General features: G+C 41.1%; 1 protein-coding gene and 3 non-coding genes across 4 annotated transcripts; 1 reads left to right on the top strand and 3 right to left on the bottom strand.

Annotated features, from left to right (window-relative positions):
* Positions 1 to 123: 123 nt before the first annotated feature.
* ZNF322 (zinc finger protein 322) lies at positions 124 to 12765 on the bottom strand. The gene is made up of 3 exons (XM_043908207.1): positions 12468 to 12765; positions 11594 to 11682; positions 124 to 4474 (listed from the first exon to the last, which is right to left on the bottom strand). The coding sequence occupies exon 3, from the start codon at positions 4290 to 4292 to the stop codon at positions 3084 to 3086; it is 1209 nt and encodes a 402-aa protein (XP_043764142.1). The 5' UTR covers positions 4293 to 4474; positions 11594 to 11682; positions 12468 to 12765; the 3' UTR covers positions 124 to 3083.
* Positions 12766 to 25453: 12688 nt separating this feature from the next.
* TRNAM-CAU lies at positions 25454 to 25526 on the top strand. Its single transcript has one exon. It is a non-coding gene; the product is annotated as a tRNA-Met (tRNA).
* Positions 25527 to 26753: 1227 nt separating this feature from the next.
* On the bottom strand, positions 26754 to 26826 carry TRNAA-AGC. The gene has a single exon. It is a non-coding gene; the product is annotated as a tRNA-Ala (tRNA).
* Positions 26827 to 27285: 459 nt separating this feature from the next.
* Positions 27286 to 27358, bottom strand: TRNAV-AAC. The gene has a single exon. It is a non-coding gene; the product is annotated as a tRNA-Val (tRNA).
* Between the last annotated feature and the right edge of the window lie 507 nt (positions 27359 to 27865).

Below are 27865 nucleotides of genomic sequence, written 5' to 3'. Positions count from 1 at the left end.
GTATTTAAAGTATACATGATGATGGTTTAATATATGTACACACGGTAAGGATTCCTGAACATCTGCTTGACTGTAACACAAATGTAGGGGAAACGCTTTTTCTTAGTACAGTGGAGGCAAAGATGGAGTTTTCAGAACAATGCTTTTATTTAAGAATTAAGGGAAAACAAAAACATTAAAGCATAGGAATACACTGACTGAATACAAGTGTCTTGTTTGGTCTGAAATCTTGATAAAAGTTCCTCTAACTACTTACCTGAGGTAGATTTAGGTTGGCACTGTCTCAAGAGAACCTCCCTCCGTTCCAGAAGTTACCTTCTAGTTTTGGTTACAGGCTCCCAAGTGGTCCTCTCCAACCTCAGGTTATTCTATATGAGTAATACCAACACCCTTTTTTCCCCATGGTTAAAAGCCCTCAGACCTATTTCATACCCTCAAAGTTTTGGCTGAGGGATGGTCCATCCTTAATTTACTTAAAGACTAGAGACAATTACCAGTAAGATTAGTTGAAAGGGGCAGGTCATTGCCCCACCAAAGTTACAACTGTGCCCTTCTCCAAGTTCTAATGACTAACAAGTAGCCATAAGGACTAATTTTTATCACCACCAAGCCATACATCCAATACTATTTTAAGAATTACAACTGTCAAACATATACTAGTGATAGGCATGATTTTCATCGAAGAGAAACAAATACATCTCCTGTGTTTTATCACACTGAGCAAGTTTTTATGGTGTAAGAGCTAATGAAATTACCAAAACACATCAGATAAACTTCCAGGATCTGTTTTCTAAAAGAAAGAAAAAACAGCCTAGAGTCAGATTCCTTATCACTATGAGTTATTCCTCTGACCCTAAGATTATCCAGGTCACCAACCTGTCATTAAAATCAAAGCTTGGAGCCATACACAAGGGGCCGTGTAGCAGCTGGCCACCCCAATGAGTCCAAACACCAATGCTGCCTAGGGTTCAGGATCTGCTAAGATAAATCAGAGGACCGCAAGTATTTATTCACCAGTCTACAGTCCCAAATACTGGAGAACTCTTAAGTATTTATATTAAATGTCTTTTAACCTGAGGGAAGGGGGAAAAAAAAAAACCTCACAAGCATGCATTTATAGATCCCTGGATTAGAGTATTTCTGGAGAATGTTAATCATAATTATACTAAATTGGAGATAAGTGCTTATCCTGAAACCTCTCATGAATTTGCCAACTCCCTTTCCCTTCTAGCATTTAGAACTCTACAAGCCAAATGTACACCTTATATTGTGGTGACTTGTCTTTCCCCAGAAATAAAAAAGTATTCTGTTTCCTTGGCAGAACCAAAATAAATGAAAGGTGTATCATGAGGCTTGGATTTGCTATAAACAGGATGTTGGAGTGGGGGGAAAAAAAAAACACCAGCTCTTCAGTCAGGATTCTTAAAATCAGTCGTTTCTCCATTAATAATGTATCAGTATGTGTTTTACTCTGTGCCGACTCAGACTTGAGTCTTTCTGTCAGCCTTCCCTTAAACATTTTGCAAGGAGTTGACTGATTGTCTCTTACCATTGAAAGAAACATGATAAATGAAGTCACAAAAATATGGCAACAAGCAAAATCATAATGATCATCCTGGAATTTGCAGTTCTGTGTTGATAACAAACAAATCTCTAAAGCTGAAACTGCAAATACCAATAATAACCTGAAAGATATTTTAGGGTGAGGACTGAGGGCATGCCTCAATTCACACCAAGTAAAACGCTGAGCATTCTGCCTTATTATGAGGCTGGTTCTCCAAAGGGGAAATTCTGGGGAGTGTTTTGATTTAGGATAACTACTCCTTAGCTGTTTGGTTCTTTTCACAACCAGCAGAAGGTTCCCATGCTGGTATCAACACACTAGTCCCCATTCTACCCAAGAATTAGAAAATCAACAGAGGCAAAGTCAATGTACTTCTTTTCCCAACAGTAACACATGCCACACTTTCTATCTCAATTACAGTCCTTTCTTTTATTAGAGTTCCAAATTTTAAAAACTGAAAGTAAAGCAATCATTCAGTGGTTCAGATAAAAGAAAAGCATCTTTACCTGAGTAACCCATCAGGCCTACTCTGACCTGCCCTAGCTCTTCCCAGAACAAGTTTCTGGGTATCTAAACAAAACTGTTTGCATGTCGACTCCATTAAAAGTCATCTCTACTACAGGGGTCAACTAACTATGAGAACAGTTCTTCTCATACCTGTTAAATGTACACAGTTCACAGTTAGACCTCTATAGAGGTCTACAAAACGCTCTCCAGAGTAGTTTCTTTGGGGCCCAATAAGGTAGAGATTTCCTGCAAGGATTTTTTTTCTCCCCCAGACTTAGAGTTACTTATATGGTCTTTCACTTATACAAGTTCCCTGGTGTACAAGAACTGATCATTGACAGAAGTTTTCTCATTCAGAGAATTCATAAGGTCCTTCATCAGATTTTCTTTTTTGGGGGGAGGGGGGGTTGCAAACCCAAGAAGGCTCTTCACTTAATGCTTTTGCCACATTCAAGGCAAATACACAAATTTTCACCTGTATGGCTTCTCTGATAGGTAATAAAGTCAGTTATGTTAAGAGGCTTTTTTCACAACTGCTGGGGTTTCTTTCCGGTGGGGCTTTCTGATGTCCAATGAGGCGTGCATACTGTCTGAAGCACTGTTTCACAGGGCATTAAAAAAATATCGTCCTCTGATCTGAATTCTCTTGGAATGAGGAAAGGTGAGCATTGCTAGAGAGCTTTCTTCACATTCACCAAACTTGTAAGCTTCCCACCTATATAAATCCTCTTGTGGGTGATCAGACATGAGCTTGGACTGAAGGTTTTCAAAAAACTCAGGGCATTTGTAAGGTTTCTCACTGGAGTGATTGATACGGTTCTGTAAAGACAGCTCTCTGGTCAAACCATTTCTCAGGTTCCCGTAACTGCAGATTTTCTGGTCCCCAATAAAGTCTGAGCTCTGAGGAAAATCTGAGATTTGCTTTGAGTTCTCCATCTTAAATGAGTTCTCTTACATTGTAAATACATCTTTTTTTGTTTGTTTGTTTATGGTATAATAACTTCTTGTCTGGTCAAGACATCTGTGAGGCTTCTGATACATGGGGAGGGCTGAGCTCAAGATCTTTCTCAGCTACATTACAGATATATGGTTTTTCACCGATGTGGATTGTCTGATGTTGAAAAAGGGCTGAGCTCTGGTGAAAGCTTTTATCACAGACACTGTATTTATAATGCAGCTCCTCTGTCTGAGTTCTCATTTTCTGTTGGGCAACGAAGTCCATGCCTAGGAGGAAGCCACTCTCACATGCAGACCACTGATGCGGTTTCTCTTCCATGTGAATTCTTTGATGTACAATAAGGTCTGAACTACAGCTGAAGCTCTTCTCATATTCAAGGCATTTAAAAGTGTGAGTGTGAGTTGCCTGGTGCCTGATGAGGTTGGCACTCCGGGTAAAACTTCTCATACATTCCAAGCATTTATACGGCTTCTCACCTGTGTGGACTCTCTGGTGTACAATAAGGTCTGATTTCTGGCCAAAGCATTTCTCACAGGCACCACACTTATAGGGCTTCTCCCCAGTATGTACTCTTTTATGAACAATGAAGGCTGACCGGTGTCGGTAACTTTTCTCACACTTATTACATTTGTAGGGTCTTTCACCAGTATGAGTTCTCTGGTGGCTAATAAGATCGGATTTCCCACTAAAAGCTTTTTCACACTCCAGACACTTAAATGGTTTCTCACCCGTGTGAGTTCTTCGGTGCCTTATGAGGTTTGTACTTCGGCTGAAGCATTTATCACACTCACTACACAGATACGGTTTCTCGCCTGTATGGCTTCGCTGGTGGACAAGCAGATCAGAGCTCTGACCAAAATTCTTGCCACAGATATCACATGTATAGAATTTTTTACCTGCATGCGTTCTCTGGTGTCCTGAAAGGGCTAAGTGGTGCCAAAAGCTCTTCTCACATTTGCTACATTTATAAGGTTTCTCATAACTGTGGATCCTCTGATGTGAAATAAGATCTGAGCTTTGGATGAAGGTTTTCTCACACATATCACATCTATAATGTTTCTCCCCAGTGTGGGTTCTCTCACACATAATAAGAGCTAAGTTTTCACAAAAGTTTTGCTCACGTTCAAGGCACTGGTATATCTGATCATCTATTTGAGTAATCTCATGCACATGAATAAAAATCTTTTTACCCTTCTGAGGGCATACATGATATATTTTCCTTTTTTGAGTTCTCTGATTCTCTCTCTCTTCTGAAGTGTACATTTTCTATGGCTCTCTCCTAGGGAGTTTTCCACTGGTCTTCCTGACCCATCATTTTCTTCAAAGTCATTTTCTCGATAAGAACTCGAAAGATACATCTGTTTTAAGCCTTTCAGTCATGAGTAGTTCCTCTCTACAAGTTTCCAGCATCACATGCACTTATTCTTTATGTGGTATTTACAACCCTGTGAGACAAAGAAGAAATATTATTTATATTTCCATAACTAAAATGCTCAAAATTAAAATTGCTGTAGAAAAGACAGAATTTCTGCATCAAATTCCACAAGTGCTCTACGTTTTACAGGGGTTGAAAGCAGCAAGTTTTTCTCTAACTAAAACAAATCAGCAACACATACATGGAAAGTACCAGGAAGAATTGTTTCTTTAGTCAATTCAAGTGATCTCAAAACCAGGATTCCTCCTCTGCCCTTGGTTCAACTGAATAATCAAGACATCTAATAATTAATATGCCTGCTCTTGAGGAAAACCACCCAAAAGGGACTATGAATACCTGTGCAGTCCTTTCTGTAGAACGTTTGGAAGGAAATGGTAAATCATTATTAGAATTTTCAGTGTAAAGAGAGAGAAAAGTCTCTTTTACTATCATCCTAGCTGTGTGACGTCTGGCAAGTTTCTTAATCACCCTGTAGCTAGTTTTTTCATTTATAAAATGGATGAATGATGGGAGTTACCTCACATCATTGAGTTGAATAAGTTAATCAGTATTTCATGGTAAGCATTCTGTGTTAGCTCTTATAACAACTATTATTATGACAGAGGGATCTAAGATTCTGCTTTGATATGATCATAAGAGCACAAACCTTGCTCAAAAAGAAAAATGACTGTAGCTAAAAGCCTGGGCTTCAAACCTGTCTTTAATGTCAAGCTTTTCTTTGTACAGTGAAGGGATATGGAACAGGTTTTCTTGTTTTTAGAGGGATGCACATGTACTGAAATACCCAAAGACTGAGCATCTTAAAGAAGTCCTTATACACAGAAAGATCACAATTATATAATTCTCCTTTACAACATTATTGAAAAGGGCCCTGTGCTCACAGTCCAACCACTCTACTCCTCCTCCGCAATAAGACAGACAATCACATCTTCAAATGACTGGGAGATTAAAGAGGAGAGACAGAAAGAAGAGAGACATTGAGGTCTTTCTGTTGTTGTCTTTTAGTTGCTAAGTCGCGTCCAACTCTTTTGCAACCCCATGGACTGTAGCCCACCAGGCTCCTCTGTCCATGCAATTTCTCAGGCAAGAATACTGGAGTGGGTTGCTATTTGCTTCTCCAGGGGATCTTCCCGACCCAGGGACTGAACCCTTGTCTTCTGCATTGGGAGGCGGATTCTTTATCACTTAGCCACCTGGGAAGCCTGAGGTCTTTCTACTCAGGCCCTATCTTCTGCACGGCTACACCACTAGATAAGTTAAAGATTCAAGCCCAAAAGGAAATACAGGAATACAGACTAACACTAAGGAAAAACAATGGGCTGATTCAAGGGAGAAGAAGATAAATGTAATAAACTATTGTATTTATCAACTGCCAATAATATACTAAAGAAGAAACATGAGAAACAGGGGAAGAAACACCATTTTCCATATCCTTCACACTCACTCTTTTCAATGACCATTTCATGTTTGACCTTCTCATATATTCAAACCCCCTCCTCTGTCACCTAAGGAACAAAAACTGATGACTGTGCTTTCTATTTTACTGAGAAAATCAAAGGCAGGCAAAAAACAATAACATAAAAAACACTTGCACATGCTCTCACCACAACAATCAACCTCTTGCAAGTGTGGTCATGCACTCCATCTTTCCTTCTGTTACCATGGATGACAAACTGCCCCTGCTCACTCTAAGGACAATCTGTTGGTCGGGGTACTGGATTCCACCCCCTTTTCACCACAAGGACATCACTCCTGCAATTCTATCCTCTCTCTTCTGCAATACCAATTTGTTCTTTTCCACTGAGTCATACTAATCAGCAAGCTAGCCGTTCCCTCTCCTAAAACAACGGCACCAAAAAGAAACTTCTCTCAACCACTTCATCCTCAAGCTACTCTCACTTCTTTCTCTTTACAGCAAAATTCCTCAAAAGAAATCAATCTGTTCATTGTCTTTAATTCTTATCTTAAATCTTATCAAGGTTTCTGGAACATACTCCAAATACTCACTTTCACTGCTCCAACAAAACTGCTCCTATTAGAACCTACAAGCCCCTAAGAAATCTGACTCCTAGCTGTCCCTCTGACACACTTCCCTGCTCTTCTCATTTGTACTGCATGCCAGTCATCTTGCTCTCCTTGCTTTTGTTCAAACAATCCAGGTTCACTTCCATTTCAAGGTCTTTATCCTTGGAAGTCTCTCCCTGCTAAAGTGCTCCTCTTCAAGGCTCCCTTTCTCATCTCACTCTAATCTTTGATAAATTGTCATATTCTCAGTAAGGCCATAACTGACCATCCTATTTTAAATTATGACACATCTCCATCCCAGATGACCCACATATGTTAACACCCTTCCTCTCGTTTCATGTCTTATTTTTCTCCATAGAACGTAAGCCCCTTAAAGGACAAGGATTTTAGTTCATTTCATTTGTTACTGTTTCTCTAGCACCTGTGACAGTGTCTGGCACAGAGCAGGTATGTTCACATATAATGAGGTACTCTGTAGCTGTGAAACAGGATGAAGGTAACTTTTCTGAACTGATGTGGAGCAGTTTTCAGGATAAATTGTAAATTTTAGAAAGCACTGGTGTAAAAGAGTATGCTACATTTTCGTTAAGAGTGAAGTAGAAATTTAAAAAACTACACATGGATCTATTCATTTGGTCAAAAAGAAACTTAGAAAAGATAGAACTAATGAGTTTGGTTATTACAAGGCAGATGCAAATGGTATCAAAAGGACAGGAAAGTGAAACTGGTACCAAAGGGTAAAGGAAAGAGAGTCATACTCTTCTTTAGTATATGTTTTTGTAATACATACATTTTAACTTTTTAAACTGTTACATTTCACATATTCAATAAATAAATAAAGAGAAAAGCTAGGGGAGAAAATAAAATAGAATTCAAATAAAAAGAAAGAAGTCTAGTATTTCAAATTAATAATAAAACCACCCAGGAGAGGGAAAATAACTCAAAAAATTCTGTAATACAGTATTAGAATTATATAAACTCAAACTAAAGATAAAAAGAACTATAAACAATTACTGAACTGTAATTAGTAGGAGTTTTCCCCCATGTTGGTAAAGGTTCACCACTTAATGCGTAGACTAGGAATGACAAAATAAGTAAATATAAAGGCAACCAGATGTCTCACTGTCAGATGAGGGAGTCAGAAACATAGAAAAGAGAAAGGCTAGAATGAACTCTATATCTACAGTGTTTAACTGGAATTAAAAGTATTAGTAGGAAGTCAAGGTTTTGAAGTATACACAGAAAAAATAGAAATGTTAAAGTATTTTTTTTTTTTTTTTGGTCTCCTAATGTCTGCTGAGAGATCACAGAAACATTGAAATCCCAGTAGTAAAGAGCATACCAAGCACTCAGATTTTGGTTTCTAAATATCATTTCCCACTGAAAGGAACCAGGGCTCACTGGAGAAATGGCTCATTTCAGGGTTTAGAAGGCACACCATGAAGCTGAAACATCTTGTTGTTCCAGAAAACAAGGAAGTGCTCAAAAAAGAGGTGATAATATGCTAAGAGGACCAGAAGCCTCACTGAAGGGGCTGCCACTACACAAATCTGGAACAAACAACATCAAAATAAATACAGACAGTAATAAATTAGTAACTCAGTAAGAATTGATGAATCCATACTCATTTAAAAAGTGAATAAATAGTAAGGGAGAAGGGAAAGTTTTTCCTTCATTAAAGAAGCCAACAATTAAATGTAGAAGAAATGATGGAATTAAAAACATCACATGTCTCATCAAAAGAAGAGCAATAATTGTTTCAGGCAAAAATACAGTGGATGAAAAGTTTTATGAAAATCAGGATATTTATACAATCAGAATATATCTCCCCACTAGACATTTAATAATTACAAAGACACAAAAAAAGTAATTTCACAGAAACCTGGAAGATGCCATCTTAACTAATGATCAGTTAACATCATCAATAACAAGATATAAAATTGTCTCCTAATATGACACAAAGAGATGAACAGAACATTCAACATTGTAACTGGAATCTCATCAGAAGGAAACACTACACAAAGCCAAATTGAAGGAAATTCTGCCAAATAAATGGCTTAAACTTAAAAGAAACAGTCAAAGTTATGGAAGACAAAATCTGAGCATATGTTCCACAATAAAGACATGACAATTAAATGAAATGGGTGATGGTGGATTAGATCTTGGACAACAAAAATAACTTGTTTTTCTTTTCCTAAAATGACATTAATGGAACAACTGGCTAAACTCGAATAATGTCTTGAGATCAGATAATAGTATTATATGAAAGTTAATTTCCTAACTTTGATAACTGTAATGATAATAAAAGAGAATAGACTTGTTTTTAGGGAATAAAAAATTAAGTATTTAGGACAGACTTTTTCAAATAGCATTCTATGAAAGAATGAAGCCCTATGGAAAATGATTTGAGTAACTAATTTTTTAATCCTCCCAAAGATGCATTTAGCTAGTAGCACTACATGGGAGAGAAGTTAATTCATTAAATATCTATGACTTTAGGATTTAATTCTCTTAAGATTTTAGGGCTTAGCATGTCTTAGGACTTTAGGACTTAATTCTCTCATCATTTGAGATGAGGCATTATGTCTGTACTTTCAAAAGGTTCAGAAAAAAAATGTACACAAAGGTACATGTATGTACAGAGAAGTAAGTAGACAGGCTCATATAACAATTACAGTAAAATGTTAACATTTAGGGAGTGTGGGTGAAGGGTGTATGAGCATTCTTATATTATTTTATAACTTTTTGTAAATATGAAATTATTTCAAAATTTAAATGTATCTTATCTTGTGTTTTAAAAACATCTGAGCTGAGAGTTGGTATACTATGCTAGCTGAAGTTGAATGTTCAAACCCTGGAATCAGGTTTTGGTTCGAATTCCCACTATGTTCTTTTATAGCTATGAGAACTTGGGTAAGTTACTTCCTTCAGCTTTTATTTCCCTCTTGACAAAATAAGGAAGATACTATTACATGTCTTAAAGGAGTTGCCAGAAGAATTAGGATACTGTCAATAAAGGACTTGGCTCAGGACCTGGGTACTCAATTAACAGATGCTCAGTAAATGGCAGGTTCTATTATTTTCTTAATACCATCTTCAGGGTCACAAAAACCCTAACATTTCTTGAGGTCATCCTCTGTGCCAATCTCTTATGCAAAGCCTTGTTCAAAATGCATTAAAATAATTAACTAAATAATGAAATAACTCAATCAGTTAATGATTAATATGAGGATTATGCAAAAACTAGAAAAAAAAACAGTTACGGAGAAATGTTAGAAGGAAAAGGAAGACTTCAGAATCATAGCTAAGTAAAACTCTGGAGTCATGCAAACAGCTACTATAAGACAGTGGTCTTCCAGGAGTTCTATCTTATTAAAATGTGTACTGCTGTTAAGATCAATAGGAGAGTTAGAGTATAAACATACAATTCTGAGCATGGTCATAGCCTGGTAAATGAATTATAACATTCCCTAATTTTATCAGTTCAGGGTGTCATATTTGCCCTAAATAGCCGATAATTTGTAGGGCACCAAGGAAAAAAAATTAAAAATAAGGAAACCATTTCCTTATTCATATTTGAGTCTTTTAGATGGGTGTCAGCACCTAGAAAATAATATACAGTCTGGCTGTCAAAATTTAAAGTAAATCATGATACTTCCCTAGTGAAAAATACTGTAACTGTTTCTACCACACTAACAATAAAACCTAAGGTTCTCACTGCACCACCTAATGTAGTTTTTCTGCCTCCCATAACACATCAGAATCTTTACACTTGATCCATCTACTCAGAATGCTTTTCACCCAAGGAGTCTGCTCCTTTATTTGACTCAAGTCTCTGACTGAAAATTATTTCCTCAAAAAGAGGCACATCTTGGCAACTTTAACTAAATTAGCTATTTCTCTCCATAGCACTTATCATCCAACTTTGTGGTATTTTATATCTGTTCATTTGTTTCTCTCTCCTATTAGAATATAACTTTTATTATGGTTAGGACTGAAGTCTTTTGTTCACTGCAATATTCCTAGTGTCTAGAATATGTCTGTTGAATGAATGAAAAATATGAACGAATATCAGAACCAAAAAAGAGTCATCATCATCCTCTAAGCCTCAGTAGCAATCCAGGCTAGGCTAACAGCCCTAGCTGTTCCAAATGGCAAACCAAAATATATCCTTCAAGTCTCAGCTTCAGAGTGCCCTTTGCTAAGAGGTTTCTCTTACCTCATCCTAGGAAAAGACTGGTTCTCACTTCATGGCTAGGATTGGAGTGCACAGAACAGGCAGGCTGGCAGTAAAAGTCCAAGCCGACAGGCTGAGTGTAGAACTTCAAAGACCAGGGCCATCCTTACAGTTAAAGGATGTATGGGACAAGCAGATTAGTCAATAAAGCGCTATCTATTAATGCTTAATAGACGTCCCTGGTGGCTCAGATGGTAAAGAGTCTGTCTGCAGTGCTGGAGACCCAGGTTCGATCCCTGGGTCGGGAAGATCCCCTGGAGAAGGAAATGGCAACCCACTCCAGTACTCTTGCCTGGAAAATCCCAAGGACAGAGGAGCCTGGTGGACTACAGTCCATGGGGTCGCAAAGAGTTGGACACGACTGAGCGACTTGACTTGAATTGATTAATGCTTACTGTATCAGGCCCCAGGTTAGGGATTATCTATTTTTCAATGATTACATGGATTATCTCGTTTCATCTTTCCAAGACTGTAAAATAGGTATTAAGAGCAATGTTTGTACCTTACAGATAGAAAAATGATGCTCAGGGAAGTTAAATAACTAAGAACTCACAGCTAGTAAATAGCAAAGCCAGGATATAAATATTCATCTTCTGACTCCAGGGCCTGCACTGAGTATACTGTCTTTTGGGGGCTGCAAATCAATCATGAAGGAATAATTAAAAGCCTATGGTGAATAAGCATGTTGGAAAGGAGTAGAAAATACACTAACACTGGTAGGCAGGGTTACCTCAGGAGCTAAGAAAGGGTCATGTATCTTCTTTCCAAGTATCTTCTCCCATTCCTTCCGGTTCTCCTCCAGTTTCCCTCACTTATCCCTTAACACTCCACCATTTATATAAAAACACAGTTTGCTATGCTACTTACCATAACAAGAAAGACTCAAGACTGTCTTCCTTTTGGCTCCAAAAGGTCTCCAGTCCATAGTTATTAACAATACTCAATTCTTCCCTCTCCTGAAGGAAAAGTCAAAAATGTAGAAATTTAAATTTTTTGTGAAATTTTTAATTTTTCTGGCACTGGACATCTAAAAATTGGTTCCCTTTACCTCCCAGTCTGGTCAGTATCTTTCAATCATAACTTACCTCTTCCCACTTCTCCTCACATTGTTTTCTCCCAGAGAGCTCTAAACAAAATACTGAGAGTCCTTCTGGGTAATGACTAACTTCATAATAAAGCCCTGAATCCTGTTCTACTTGTTTCAATTTTTCGCCTCTGCTAAGTGTATTATCTCAACTTCTGAAGTCAACGACCCATTCTTCTACCACTATAAACCTCCAGATGCAGTTGATAAGTGCATATGACACAAAGTTGTATACAATACCGGTTTCCAATAATAATTATGGGATGATTAAACCAGATTCTTCTGCATACAGACTGGATGAAACACGATCGATCTCTGCCTTAAAGATGGGGATGGGCGGTGGGTGGAGAACTCCATTCAACGTCCTGGTTTTTTCTTCCCCAGAGTGAAAGATACAGATCGCTTAGAAAAGTGCCCGGCAGTGTTTACTATTATTATCTCCAGGAACGATAGTACTATGCTTCTCCTTCTTTCAACTTTTCATTGACCGCCTTTCAGTCCGCCCTCAGGGGGGTTTCCAGACCCTGCACCGTCGCGAGGAACAGAGGGTGCTCCTACCAGGCAGAGGCCGAGAGGTCTCCAGTCCCGCCGAACCCCTCCACACATCCCTGGGCCTCGCAGGCCATGCCCCTCCCAAGCCCCGCGGGCCTCGCTTACCCCGGCTGCAGCCGGCGCCGCCCCTCCGCCTGGGAGGGCACTTCCGGTTACTCTCCGGACACTCGGGGTTTGGTTTTCCCGGCGGCCGCAGGCTCCGGACGGTGAACCTAAGGGCCCACCTTCGGGAAAAGAAAGAAAGCAAACCTGGGAGGCCGACGAGAGCCAGGAGCATCCTTCTTTGCGCGGCTCGGCGAGGGTAGCTGGGGCCAGGCCATTCAGTATGCGATTTAAGGGCCAACAAGGCCAGCTAGCTTCCCGAGCCCTTTCAGCCTGGCTGGGAAGCGGCCGGCGCAGCCCCGCCCCCGAGAATCACATGATCTCCCAGGTTCCGAGACCAGGGCGCTCCATCCCCGGCCTCTGGGCCAATAGGGACCGAGCCTTTGAAATGGGGGGCGGGGCCCTGGGGCGCCTGCGCCTCAGGGCCCGTGGTGGTGGTTCGGGGCGGAGCTGAGGAGGACTGTGCTTAAGGGTACTTTCTGACTCTGCGGAGGTGTGCGGGGTAACTAGAGGGCCCCACTGCCAGCTTGTCTAAGAAGCAACCCTGTTTATATTACAGTCTCCAACTTCTGTTCTCTTTCCTCAAGGCTGTGGAAAGAGAACTGTAGGCCAGAGTAGCGTCACAAGAGATGGATGCCTCCGACCCTGGGGAAAACACCGGGGTAGGATCTGAAAGAAACTGAGGCTTCCAAAACACAGTGGAAGCGTTCCGTCACCTAAGATGTGGCCAGAGAGATGGATGAAATGCTTTAAAGAGGGGGTAGTGTTGGCTTTGTGTGGGTACAGTAAACTGCAGAGGAGGGTAGAACTGCTGTGATTGTAGGAGGTTTCCCAGTCCTTCATGATTGTGGTCCAGGGCTGGAATCAGTTTCAGTAATCACATGTTTGGGTTGGAGCAGAAATGAGTTTTCTTTCAGATGGAAGTAAATGTATCTATAGCTACATCTCCCCCTGCTTTGTTGTTCAATGAAAAAAAGTTTCCTAAAAGCCCTCAGACATCAAAGGGGAAGGATGAGTACTGGGAATATAGAGAACAAAAGCCTGGACGATGTGACCGAAGACTTGGATTGAGAGCAGAATACTGAGTTTAGGGAGTGGTGAGAGCACCATCAGGGTCTTAACACTCTTCAGTTCAGTTCAGTCGCTCAGTTGTGTCCCACTCTTTGCAACCCCATGGACTGCAGCACGCCAGGCTTCTCTGTCCCTCACCAACTCCTGGAATTTACTGAAACTATATCCACTGAGTCAGTGATGCCATCCAACCATCTCATCCTCGGTCGTCCCCTTCTCCTCCTGCCGTCACTCTTTCCCAGCATCAGGGTCTTTCCCAGTGAGTCAGTTCTTCACATCAGGTGGCCAAAGTATTGGAGCTTCAGCTTCAGCATCAGTCCTTCCAATGAACACCCAGGACTGATTTCCTTTAGGATTGATTGGTTGGACCTCCTTGCTGTCCAAGGGAAGCTCATGAATTTACTCCCACACCACAGTTCAAGAGCATCAATTCTTTGGTGCTCAGCTTTCTTATAGTCCAGGTTTCACATCCATACATGACTCCTGGAAAAACCATAGTTTTGACTAGACGGACCTTTGTTGGCAAAGTAATGTCTCTGCTTTTTAATATGCTGTCTAGGTTGGTCATAACTTTTCTTCCAAGGAGCAAGCCTCTTTTAATTTCATGGTTGCACTCACCATCTGCAGTGATTTTGGAGCCCCCCAAAATAAAGCCCCCCCAAAATGAACACTGTTTGCACTGATTTCCCATCTATTTACAATGAAGTGATGGGACCAGATACCATGATCTTGGTTTTCTGAATGTTGACTTTTAAGCCAACTTTTTCACTCTCCTCTTTCACCCTCATCAAGAAGCTCTTTAGTTCTTCACTTTCTGCAGTAAGGGTGGTGTCATCTGCATATCTGAGGTTATTGATATTTCTCCTGGCACTGTTGATTCCAGCTTGGGTTTCATTCGGTCCAGCATTTCTCATGATGTACTCTGTATATAAGTTAAATAAGCAGGGTGACAATATACAGCCTTGAGATGCTCTTTTTCTTATTTGGAACCAGTCTGTTGTTCCACGTCCAGTTCTCACTGTTGCTTCTTGAACTTCATACAGATTCAGGAGGCGGGTCAGGTGGTCTGGTATTTCCATCTCTTTAAGAATTTTCCACAGGTTGTTGTGATCCACACAAAGACTTTGGCATAGTCAATAAAGCAGAAGTAGATGTTTTTCTTGAACTCTTGCTTTTTCGATGCTCCAACGGATGTTGGCCATTTGTTGCTAGAGCGACTTTGAGGAGGCCAAGGGCAAATGAGAAGCCACAGCAAGACAGCAGGAGGGGCGAAATTGTGTTTAGAATTAGACCCCATACCCTCCAGAGACACTGAGAGGGCTCAAACATACAGTAACACTCATACATTCAAGGTAAACTAATTATGTTCCTAATTCTGGAATTCTTCCCCAGAGGAGCTGCAGCTTAGTTTTATGTTTGTTTATAATGAAAATTTCTAAGTAAGGCCCAAATATTCTATACAGACCTTTTTAATATTTGAAATCATTTTTAATAACTTCAGAGTATGTGATATATTCCAGACATTGTTCTCATTTTACGTGATTTATCTCATTATTGTGTTGAGTCACTAAATCACGTCCAGCTCGCTTGCTATTCCCATGGACTGTTGCCCGCCAGGCTCCTCTGTCTGTGGAATTTCCCAGGCAAGAATACTGGAGTGGGTTGCCATTTACTTCTCCAGGGGATCTTGCTGCACCCAGGGATGGAACCCATGTTTCTTGCATTGTAGGCAGATTCTTTACCACTGAGCCACCAGTACCTCCTATTATCTCTTTAACTTGTAACAAAAATTCCATAAGATGTTTGTTATTATTTTTCTCTTAGGAGGAAACTGGTGCAGGAAGAGATTGAGTAACTTGTCCAGGATCACACACTTAGTAACTAGTGAAGCTGAATTATGAACAGTCATACCAGAGCCTGTGCTTGCCAGGATTGTGTATATGGCTACAACAATAGTAGTGACTGTGTTGTGGTAAGATATTGAATTCTGTTCTCTACATTGTATATAGGAAGGTCTCAGTGAGTGTTGACTTGAACTCTGTAGCTTTTTCTTTAAAGATACAAAGGTGCTCATTTTATTCATTGTTTCATTTACTCAACAGATGTTTATGGAACACTTCCAATTCACCAGACAGCAGGCTGAATGTTAGGAATTTAAAGGTAGGAAAGACTCAGTTCCATTGCTCTGAGGCTTCACAGCACCAGGTGTCACATGGTGTGACAAAGGTAGAAGTTACATAAAGTAGTGTGGGAACAGGGAGAAGCGCACTTATTTGAGAAAGGGTCAGAAATGACTCTGTACAACGTGGGACTTGAGGTGAAGCTTGAAGATTAGAAGGAAGGAGTTGAAGATGGGGCTGGAATGGAGGATGGGAAATAGGTCAGAGATTTTCTAATGTGATTTCAACTCATGAATTTTATCTTGTAGGAAATGGGAACCCATTCATAAAATAGTTCAGTTATTCCCAAATTTAAAATCTTTAAAAGTATGATTTTGTTTTAGTTTTAAATACAAAGAGTGGCAAAACAGGAAGCCTGGAAACCAAGATAAAGAATAAGAAGGAGCAGCCAGCAAATTAGGAAAATGAACAAAAATAGGTCATGAAAATCAAGGGAAAATTTCAATTAAAAGGTTGTTGAGAACAATGTCAAATATTATGAAAGATACTGGATGAGATAGCACCAAAGATTATTGGATAAGGTTTACATGATAACTACTATCTTCTAGGTGCTGTTTTAAGCACTTTATAGTATTAGTTCACTTAATCATCAAAAACCCTAAGTGTTTAAGTCCTCACAATTGGCCCCTGTTATAAATGAGGAAGATGAGGTACAAAACTTGGGCAAAATCATGCAGTTGATAAGAAGCAGAATGGGATATAAATTCTGGGGGGTCTGGCTTCTAAGTCTGTGCTTGTTACCACTACTCTATTCTGTCTCTCTAAAATGGCTCTGTGGAGTTTAGGAAAAAAGAGGTTTTCATCTTTAGTAAGGGCAGCTTCTGTGGAGTGTGGTGGAAAGGGAAGTAGGGAATATAGGCAGTATCATCATCTTCTGAAGCATCTTTCAGAAGCTTTGCTATGAAGATGAACAAAGACCATCTCTAGCAAAGAACACAGGACTTAAACATTGGGCAGGGCCTGAGGCTGCAGGGTGCAGGAGATTTTAATATGTTGTTAAAGGAAAAAAGTCAGTAGAGAGGTTGAGGATCCAGGAAAGGGGTATTTGATGTAGAGAGGCCACTTAGGAGACAGGAGAGGCTGGCAACTGCAGTACAAAGAGAAATTAGCCTTGAACAGAAGATATCAAAGATCAAAGCAGAGAAATGTATCTGTATTGCTTTGGTCTTGTTCAGAAATGATTAAATCCAAATTAAAAACCAGTAACCTGATGCTGGGAGGGATTGGGGGCAGGAGGAGAAGGGGATGACAGAGGATGAGATGGCTGGATGGCATCACTGACTCTTGGGTGTGGGTTTGAGTAAACTCCGGGAGTTTGTGATGGACAGGGAGGCCTGGTGTTCTGTGATTCATGGGGTCGCAAAGAGTCAGACACGACTGAGTGACTGAACTGAACCTGATCTGCCTCCTGAGAAATCTGTTTGCAGGTCAAGAAGCAACAGTGAGAACTGGACATGGAACAACAGATTGGTTCCAAATAAGAAAAAGAGTACCTCAAGGCTGTATATTGTCACCCTGCTTACTTAACTTATATGCAGAGTACATCATGAGAAATGCTGGGCCGAATGAAGCCCAAGCTGGAATCAACAGTGCCAGGAGAAATCCCCTGATGGCAGAAAGTGAATAAGAAGTAAAAAGCCTCTTGATGAAAGTGAAAGAGGAGAGTGAAAGTTGGCTTAAAAGTCAACATTCAGAAAACTAAGATCATGGCATCCGGTCCCATCACTTCATGGCAAACAGATGGGGAAACAGTGGAAATAGTCAGAGACTTTATTTTGGGGCACTCCAAAATCACTGCAGATGGTGACTGAAGCATGAAATTAAAAGATGCTTGCTCCTTGGAAGAAAAGTTATGACCAACTTAGACAGCATATTAAAAAGCAGAGACATTACTTTGCCAACAAAGGTCTGTCTAGTGAAAACTATGGTTTTTCCAGTAGTCACGTATGGATGTGAGAGTTGGACTATAAAGAAAGCTGAGTGCCAAAGAATTGATGCTTTTGAACTTTGGTGTTGGAGAAGACTCTTGAGAGTCCCTTGGACTGCAAGGAGATGCAACCAATCAATCCTAAAGGAAATCAGTCCTGAATATTCATTTGAAGGACTGATGCTGAAGCTGAAGCTCCAATACTTTGGCCACCTGTTGTGAAGAACTGACACATTGGAAAAGACCCTGATGCTGGGAAAGATTGAAGGCAAGAGGGGAAGGGGACAACAGGGGATGAGATGGTTGGATGGCATCACTGACTCGATGGACATGAGTTTGAGCAAGCTCCGGGAGTTGGTGATGGACAGGGAAGCCCGGTGTGCTGCAGTCAATGGGGTCACAAAGAGTTGGACACGACTGAGCAACTGAACTGATTGACTGACTGAACTAATGTATTTTAGAAAATAAATCACCATGTTTATGCTTCAACAACGTCAGTAGGATAGCATTGCTGTTCTTCACCTCCTGATTTCCTAGGGTATCTCAGCTTTTTCCACTGAAGTATAACCAAACAAGAGGAGAATGAACAAATGCCTCAGAATGGCTTCTCACAGTTGTAAAATTCCTTTGGGTGTCTCATTTATCATTAAAATTTATGCAGTTTGCAGTCTACCCTATGATCTATTTGGGCACTGGAAATAGGAATTTAAAAAAAATTGGTTCCTATCATTAATAAATCATAGTTGAAAATGAAATAGATATTTGCTTAGTTCATGAAAAATCTGTGAGACAAATTACTAATTTCCTCCCCCACATTCATGGTACTAACACCAGTCAGTGGTGACTTTTCTTTTCCACTTTACAAAAACTTAAGCTCAGGTGTCTTACAATACCCACTGTCTGTCAGTCAGTCAGGATGGATTTTGCTTTGCTATCCCTGTGCATGAGACAGTCAGTTCAGTCGCTCAGTCGTGTCCAACTCTTTGCGACCTCATGGACTGCAGCACGCCAGGCTTCCCTGTCCATCACCAACTCCTGGAGCTTGCTCAAACTCATGTCCATTGAGTCGTGATGCCATCTAGCCACCTCATCCTCTGTCATCCCCTTCTCCTCGCACCTTCAATCTTTCCCAGCATCAGTGACTTTTCCAAGGAGTCAGTTCTTCACATCAGGTGGCCAAAGTATTGGAGCTTCAGCTTCAGCATCAGTCCTTCCAATGAATATTCAGGACTGGTTTCCTTTAGGACTGACTGGTTTGATCTGCTTAAGGACCTTGAAATTTTCTGAACTTCAGGCTGCTCAGAAGAGTAAATAAAGTGGGAATGGTACTCTGAAAAGCTAGAGGAAAAAATGTAAGTGTGAAGGTGGGGAATTAGCTCAAGTGGTAGAGCGCTCACTTAGCACGTGAGAGGTAGTGGGATCGATGCCCACATTCTCCACTTTTGGCTCCTTTAACTAAGGAGCTCCAGCTGACAACCACAAACCTTGCAACCTACACAAAGAAATGAGAAAAGTAGACACACATTGCACTCTCCTCACGGCAAGGATGACTGGTCCCACTGCCCTTTTGGTATGTGTATCTACTCAGTTCAGTCGCTCAGTTGTGTCCGACTCTTTGTGACCCCATGGACTGCAGCACGCCAGGCTTCCCCGTCCACCACCAACTCCAGGAGCTTACTCAAACTCATGTCCATCAAGTCAGTGATGCCATCCAACCATCTCATGCTCTGTCATCCCCTTCTCCTCGCACCTTCAATCTTTCCCAGCATCAGGGTCTTTTCCAACGAGTCAGTTCCTCACATTATGTGGCCAAAGTATTGGAGTTTCAGCTTCAGCGTCAGTCCTTCCAATGAATATTCAGGACTGATTTCCTTTAGGATTGACTGGTTTGATCTGCTTAAGGACCTTGAAATTTTCTGAAGTTCAGGCTACTCAGAAGAGTAAATAAAGTGGGGATGGTACTCTGAAAAGCTAGAGGAAAAAATGTAAGTGTGAAGGTGGGGAATTAGCTCAAGTGGTAGAGCGCTCACTTAGCATGTGAGAGGTAGTGGGATCGATGCCCACATTCTCCAGTTTTGGCTCCTTCAACTAAGGTGCTCCAGCTGACAACCACAAATCTTGCAACCTATACAAAGAAATGAGAAAAGTAGACACACATTGCACTCTCCTCACGGCAAGGATAAGACTGGTCCTACTGCCCTTTTGGTATGTGTATCTACTCAGTTCAGTCGCTCAGTTGTGTCCGACTCTTTGTGACCCCATGGACTGCAGCACGCCAGGCTTCCCTGTCCATCACCAACTCCAGGAGCTTACTGAAACTCACGTCCATTGAGTCGGTGATGTTGTCCAACCGACTCATCCTCTGTCATCCCCTTCTCCTGCCTTCAATCTTTCCCAGCATCAGGGTCTTTTCTAATACATCAGCTCTTCGCATCAGATGTCCAAAGTATTGGAGCTTCAGCTTCAGCCTCAGTCCTTCCAATGAATATTCAAGACTGATTTCCTTTAGGATTGATGACAAATTTAACTCAATAGGATATGAGCTAGAAAAAATATCTGTACAAAGTTCTATAAGAATGTTGAAGGAAGTGGGTTATTCTGTCTAAAGGGATCAGAAGAGACTTGACAAAAAGAGATAGCAGTCTATGGCTGTTAGGATTGCTTTGTTCCACAAAATATTCGGGAAGCCAAGTTTTTTCCAGTTCACTGTCCACTATTCCTTCTGCAGGCTGAGGAATAATATCTTTAGGTTAATAAAAAGCTTTTGTGCTCTCGTTGATGTTTGTTGATGTGTTTAAGACAAGAGAAGCCTTCAAAATAAATATAGAAGAAACTTTGGAAGTGAGGATAAGAGAAAACAAAGAAAAATCAAGTAAAACATAGTACAGAAGTATTAATAATTTGTGGCTCAATAGATTGTTTTTTGTAAATTAATACATGGCTCTTCTTTTGGAGGACAATTACATATTAGCTCAACATTAGCCTACTCAATAATCTAGGTACACAACTGAGATACAGTTTCAATTTACTCATTCAGTTAGTCATAACGTACATGTACATAACGTACATAGTGTACATGTGGGCTAAGTCACTTCAGTCGTGTTTTACTCTGCGACGCCATGGACTGTGTCCCGCCAGGCTCCTCTCTCCATGGGATTCTCCAGGCAAGAATACTGGAGTGGGTAATCATTCCATCCTCCAAGGGATCTTCCACACCCAGGGATCAAAACCACGTCTCCTGCATTGGTAGGTGGATTATTTACCATGGAGGCACCTGGGAAGCCCCTCAGTTAGTATATATCAGACACTAACTGGGAGGCTATACTTGTAAAGGTCATCATACCCTGAAGTTGCTTTGAATGAAAGAAATGGCAGTTTCAAGACAGATATGACTGTAGACTCCTTTGTATTCCCTGAAAGAGGTGTGAATCAGTTCTTTATGGTCCCTGTAACAAAGCCACTGGGCTGAAGAATTCACCTGCCAATGCAGGAGACAGGGGTTTGATCCCTGGGTGCAGAAGATCCCCTGGAGAAGGAAATGGCAACCCACTCCAGTGTTCTTGCCTGAAAAAATCCCATAGACAGAGGAGCCTGGTGGGCTACAGTCCATGGGGTCGCAAAAGAAATGGACATGACTTAGTGACTAAATGACAACAATAAACAAATTACCACATACTTTGCCAACAAAGGTCCATCTAGCAAAGCTATGGTTTTTCTAGTAGTCATGTATGGACGTGAGAGTTGGACTATAAACAAAGCTGAGTGCCGAAGAATTGATGCTTTTGAACTGTGGTGTTGGAGAAGACTCTTGAGAGTCCCTTGGACTGCAAGGAGATCCACCCAGTCCATCCTAAAGGAAATCAGTCCTGAATATTCCTTTGAAGGACTGATGCTGAAGCTGAAACTCCAATACTTTGGCCACCTAATGTGAGGAACTGACTCGTTGGAAAAGACCCTGATTCTGGGAAAGATTGAAGGTGGGAAGAGAAGGGGACGACAGAGGATGAGATGGTTAGATGGCATCACTGACTCGATGGACATGAGTTTGAGCAAGCTCTGGGAGTTGGTGATGGCCAGGGAAGCCTGGCGTGCTACAGTCCGTGGGGTTGCAAAGAGTTGGACACAACTGAATGACTAAACTGAACTGAACTAGTGGATTAAACAATACAAATTTGTTGTTTTTCAGTTCTGTAGTTCAGAAGTCTAATTCAGGGCACACTGGGTTAAAATCAAGGTGTTGACACTGCTGTGTTCCTTTCTAAAGAATTTGCTTCCTGCAGCTTTTGGCTCATAGACTTCTCCCTCCATCTCCAAAGCCTGTAATGAAGGACCATTTTCTTCGCATGTCACATCTCTCCAAGCCTTATGTCATTGCATAACTAAGACTATAGCTGGAAACCTTCTCTACTCTTAAGGACTCATAGGATTATATTGGGTTCACCAGTGTATTTCCTCATCTCAAGGTTGTAACCTTGATCACATCCACAAAGTCCTTTTTGCCATTAAGGTAATAAATTCACAGGTTGACTGTACTGATCACTGATGTCAGGGGAGGACTCTGACTGCTTGGAGGGAAACAAAGATCATCATTATTGCCAATCACCAGAAATAGAAGTCCAGTCTGCTCACTGCACCCTGGTATCAGAGTCACCACGGAAAATGCAACACAATCAAGCACAGGATAGAATAAAACTTTACTTCCATAGAGAAGAGACAGAGAAAGGTCAGCTTTAGTACGTCTGTCAGCTCCCCATGTCTAGCAGGTCCCCACAGCAGCTATGCATACCCCTCTCATGCCACAGTAGGGCCACAACCCCTTCCCTGGGGAGTCTGAAATGCTGGAAGCTGTAAGCAGGCCTGAGGGTCATTGATGAACACGTAAGCTTAACAAAAGAATACATATTAACTATGAAACAGGGAAATAGATTCTCACATAGGGCTATAAGCCCGACATAGGCTATGTGGGCTGTTTATCACTTGGTCAGGATGTGTTTCAGGCAGAAGGCCCATTCTTATCTGACCAAATAGGGACTAAAAGACTGCACAGGAGACTGCCTTTCTCATCGCCCCTCCATTCTACTGAAACAATAGATAAAGCATGTCCAATCTGGTAGGACCCTTGTTGTTTAGACACAAAGTGTTGTCCAACTCCTTTGTGACCCCATGGACTATAGCCCACCAGGCTCCTATGTCCATGGGATTTCCCAGGCAAGAATACTACAGTGAGTAGCCGTTTCCTTATACAGAAGATCGTCTCGACCCAGAGACTGAATCTGCGTCTCCTGCATTGGCAGGCAGGTTCTTTGCTTGAGCCACTAGGGAAGCCAGGTAGGAACCTAGTCTACCTCAAGTTTGGAAGGTAGTCTACCTCATAAGTTGGGTCCAGTGGGTTCCCTGAACAATCTGGCAGTTCACTGGCAGAGACTTTATGTCGTTTTGAGAGAGCATACTACCAGAATCACCAAGAGAAATAGACACAGGATTATGGCCAGTCCCCCCTGGAGCCTGTTCCTCAACTATGAACCCCAACTGCCAGGGCTCAGGCAGCTAAAGAGGCCAAAGAATGACATGGCCTTTAGGTATGACATCTAAAGCTCAAGCCAAAATAGCAAAAGTAAACCATACAGAATTCGAACCTGCCACTTCACACAACCATAAGAATATTCAATGAAATAAATGTCTATATGTGGGGAAAAAAGAGCTAGGGCAAGGTTGAAGATAAGGTTCATTTCCTACGTGAGGCCACTCCTTCAAGATTTGGAACGCTCTGTTTTATCTAGAACATAGAAAAAACACAGAAGAATAAAATGAGGAAACAGGGAATATGTTCTAAAGGAGAAAACAAGATAAAACCTCTGGGGGTGGAGGGTTGTAACAGTAAGATGGAGATAAGTAATTTACTTGATAAATAGTTTAAAGCAATGGGTCGTAAAAATGGTCACCAAACTTGGGCGAATGGATGAGCACAATGAAAACCTCAACAAAGAGATAGAAAATATAAGAAAGTACCAAACAGAAGTCACAGAGCTGAAGAAAACAAATTTGAAGTGAAAAACTCACTAGAGGCTTTCATAGCGGCTTCTTTTCCCGGAGCGGATAGTCTCTTGCTCCCTCTTGTGTTTATCGATGGTATTGCAGGCTCTGTGGTGCGGCCTCAAGCTGTCAAACTCTCCTTTGTTCTCAGGGTCCCCCAAGCATCCAAAGTATGAGAGTTTGGTATGAGCACTTCTAGTCAAGTGAGAAAGAAGCCAGTCCCTTGGGCAGACTCCCCCCAACCCCTGAACACCCAGAATGTTTGGCATATGTTACATTCTTCCCTTTCCGTCCGAAGAGAGAAGCAATAAATTGGTCATTTTCTTCTGATCTCGCTGAGTTTTGTCAACTTGGAGGAAAATCTGCAGTGGGTAGAATGCCATAGTTTTATTTATCCATTTCAATGCAGCTGTTCCTGGCTCTGCACTACTTGGGGGTACTGCGACTTCCTAACTGGTTTCTGCAGAGCTCATAAAAGCTTTTTGGACCATATACTGATGCTAAATTGGTGTCTCTGTCAGGGAACAAGGTCTGTGGCTTTCTATTTTGCCATCTTGCTGATGGTCATCCCTTCTCAGCAGTATAATTTAAAGCTCTAGAATTTATATATATTCATTTTAGGAGGCTGCCTCTGATGGTAATAAAATATGGCGAGGTTTTGTTACTATCTTTTATATGGATTTAATTCTAAGCAATAAGTTAAAGTTCTATTTAATATTCAAACATTTTCAACACTTGGCTATACCTCCATCAATTTCTTTCTACTGACTATCAGGGATGGTCATCTGACTGAACACTGGCTTGTTTAGTGACAATTGTGATAATTTCTATCTACAGGAGAGGAGGTTGGGTAGGGGACCCATGATTTAAAAAATGAATGCATAAATACATGAGAATTTTTTACCTATAAATTCAAGATTTATAGAAAAGATTCAGGAAGTCTTATTCACCAAAATCTGGGACTATAAAAAGAAATCCATAGCCAGTTACATTACAGTGAAGCTGTAAAAGAAGAGGAGAAAAAGGAGAGGAAGAAGAGGGGCAAGAGTACCAAAATGACACTAATGACTAGCAACAATTCTCAAAAAATAGAAAAGAGATTGCCTGCAAATGTGACACTGTTAGCTAGAAAATAGCTAAGGTAATTTTCAAATTGAAGAAATAAAATAACTCTTCAACTAAAATCACACTTAGTGACTCTATTTTTGAAGAATGATAGTGATATAAAGATAGCATGAGACAAAAGAAAATTTGAGAGTTTATCTCACAGAGACCCTCAATAAAGGAAATCTCAAGAATATACTATAAAAGGAAGGAAATTTTCATAGATATATTTCTCAGTAAATATTTTCAGAGACATTGCTCTAGACTTTTTGGACAAATCAGTAAACAAAAAATACAAAGAATTTGCATTCTATTAGACTTACAGTGCAAATCATGGTGAGAAAATGCATAGACAAAAACATAGGTAAATCCAAACACACATTAACTTTTTGAAAAATAACCCCAAGTTGTACTTTGGAAAATATGGTAGAACTAAAATATTGAGCAAAAAAAATTACATACATGTTTCAAGGTGTGAAAATTTTTCTGTACATTCACCCAACTACTATTTGGTGAGAGTTTATTATTTCAGAGAGAAGACTCTGGATGGTGAAAATGTTAACTCTGAGGAACCAATGATCCAGATGAACAGAAAACAAGAGCAGCACCAGCCAGAGGGCAAGCACTGACTTAAGATAGTTTCTTTATAGCCTAGCCAAAAGCTTGCTTTCAGCGCCTTCTTAGCGCAGTGGGCAGCGCGTCAGTCTCATAATCTGAAGGTCCTGAGTTCGAGCCTCAGAGAGGGCATGACTTTTTTCTTTCGTTTGCTTTTCCTTAGGCGCGTTCATTTTCCTTGAGTCTGTTTTTGCATTCATTTGTCTCTGGGATGCAGTTTGCTCTGCTGTGAAGTATCAAGGCGTGAGATTGTGTCAGAGTTTTCTCACGATAACCGTTCCGGGTCCCCATTTAGACGAGCACTCCCGCAATGGCTGTTTCTCCGGAAGTTCTAGAGATGCTCCGCCTTGACGGCAGTGACACTTGAGTCTTCAGATTAGTCCCGAAAAACCAAGGAGGGCATAAAACTTCTAGTGCTGAAATAACCACGAGCTGAAAATAGACTGTCGCGGCGAACTGTACTCCACTAACTTCACTGACTGGTGCCTGCCGGGTCCATGCCCGCATTCTCCGCCTGCGCGTCTCCTTGAGCCCTTGGTCGGCAACCGCAACTTCCCAGTTGACTGCAGCTCAATACAGATGTAGAACACATTGACTTTTGGAGGGGCAGGGAGAGTCTTTAACTTTTTTTTTTTTTATGAGCCCGAAGAAGACAGAGAAATATTGGACATTGAAATATTGGACGTGTGATAAATCGGATCTTTCTGATTCCCCACCACCCCTTGTATGTCAGAGCTGGAGATATCTTAACTGACAAGCCAACTTTGTCAGAGCTGGAGGTATCTTAACTGACAAGCCAACTTTGTAGCCAGTGGAGGAAAACAGTGGAAGAGAGATGAGGGGTCTCGAGCAGGCCGAGATGCTCAAAGAGGAAGAAAGTCTGTGGGAGGCTGAGCTGGTCATTTTCCATCTTAGCAACTCGAGGTTGTTGTTCAGGATCAGAGCCACTCATTCACCCCTCGTGGGTGCATCCAGAAGTTAACTAATAACTTCACGTATTTGCTTCCTATAGGGTCTTTCCTGAGATTTTTGGTTACTTGGGGCACTCGGTTTCAGCCCCTGACAAGAAAGTTGAGGCTTTATTGACCCTGCCCTGCCCTGCGCTTCTCAGGATTGGGCCGCCTTGCGGCCAAGTGCATGAAGAAACGGAGGGAAAAAAGAGGAATTGGGCATATCCCTTGAGATGACCCACCTATTCTGTAGCAGAATACAAGCCATACGTTGGTAGTAGATGTACGAACCAGTAGAGCCATCGCTATCTTGTCTTGTCCTTTCCCTAAGAAGAGTCTAAAGTGTCTAGTTTCTAGAGATTTCTTTCTGGAGATTGGAAGATTGGAGCGCCTCTGTTGAGAGTAAAATTGGAAGATGTGGGCATCGATCCCACTACCTCTCGCATGCTAAGCGAGCGCTCTACCATTTGAGCTAATCCCCCACCATGTAGCTTTCTGTTTCGCTTCTCCCCCCACCCTCCAGTTTATCAGCACACCCTCTCCATTATTCCTTCTTTTGGGTGGTCCAAACTTCAAGAAATGTCAAGCCCATTAATGAGAATTAGAATTTGGGCTAAGGGCACACCGTCTCAGAGATGCCCCGAGGGAAGAGCGCAATTGGTACCTATTTCACAGCCAGGAAAGGAGAAAGTAGCCATAGGATAAATTTGGCACTCCAAAGGTTCCCGTTTCAGATTTTCTGGGACAGAAGAGAACACGTCCCAGTTGGGAGGAGTCATCCAGAACCATCAGCTAATGCGACGAGACTATCTCAGGATGATTATCTGTTTCTTAAAAATAGGGCCCAAACAACAAAAAGAAGTGGGTTGATAACTCGTTCCTTTTAGGGGAGGCGGTGAGCTGATGTTTTCCTGGATGACTGAAAGTAAAAGAGTAGCTATTGTTCCCGCCCGGTTTCGAACCGGGGACCTCTCGCGTGTTAGGCGAGCGTGATGACCACTACACTACGGAAACTCACATTATACCCCATTTTTGAGATAAGCAGTTCATGCTAAGGTGGCTCATGAAAGGTTTCACATCTACATCATATAAGAGAATAACCAAAACAAACAAACAAAAAAACCCTGTTACAAATAAGACCTATCAAAAATAAGAAGTGAGATCCTATGAAAGAAAAAAAAAAAATACGGACATTGAGGTGTGAGGATAAAGAATCGAAAAGGTGGAAGTAACAGTCAAGATGGTAGGAATTCCTATGTTCAGAAATATACCTGTGTAGTTGGAGTGGAGTGTGCTAGTGTGTGTGTGTGTGTGTGTGTGTGTGTGTAAAATAGACATGGAGAGAAACAGTGATTGAAAAAGCCTAGACACATGAAGGTACATTGGGGGAAAAATTGGGGAGGCTTAAGAACCTTCGAAAAACATGCAGGCATATGGCTTTAAAATCAAAATATTTTATGAAACTTTTTTTATTTTGAATGCCAAATAGGTAGGAAATGGAGAAAATAGAATTAGAAAGAA

The sequence above is a fragment of the Cervus elaphus genome, chromosome 7, assembly GCF_910594005.1.
Source record: "Cervus elaphus chromosome 7, mCerEla1.1, whole genome shotgun sequence".
Lineage (NCBI taxonomy): Eukaryota > Metazoa > Chordata > Mammalia > Artiodactyla > Cervidae > Cervus > Cervus elaphus.
The sequence above is the reverse complement of the archived record's forward strand: the minus strand, read 5'-3'. Positions and strand labels throughout refer to the sequence as shown.

What these genes read in the sequence shown, in the direction of transcription:
- ZNF322 (XM_043908207.1), bottom strand. Translation starts at nt 4,292, where the DNA reads ATGTACACTTCAGAAGAGAGAGAGAATCAGAGAACTCAAAAAAGGAAA.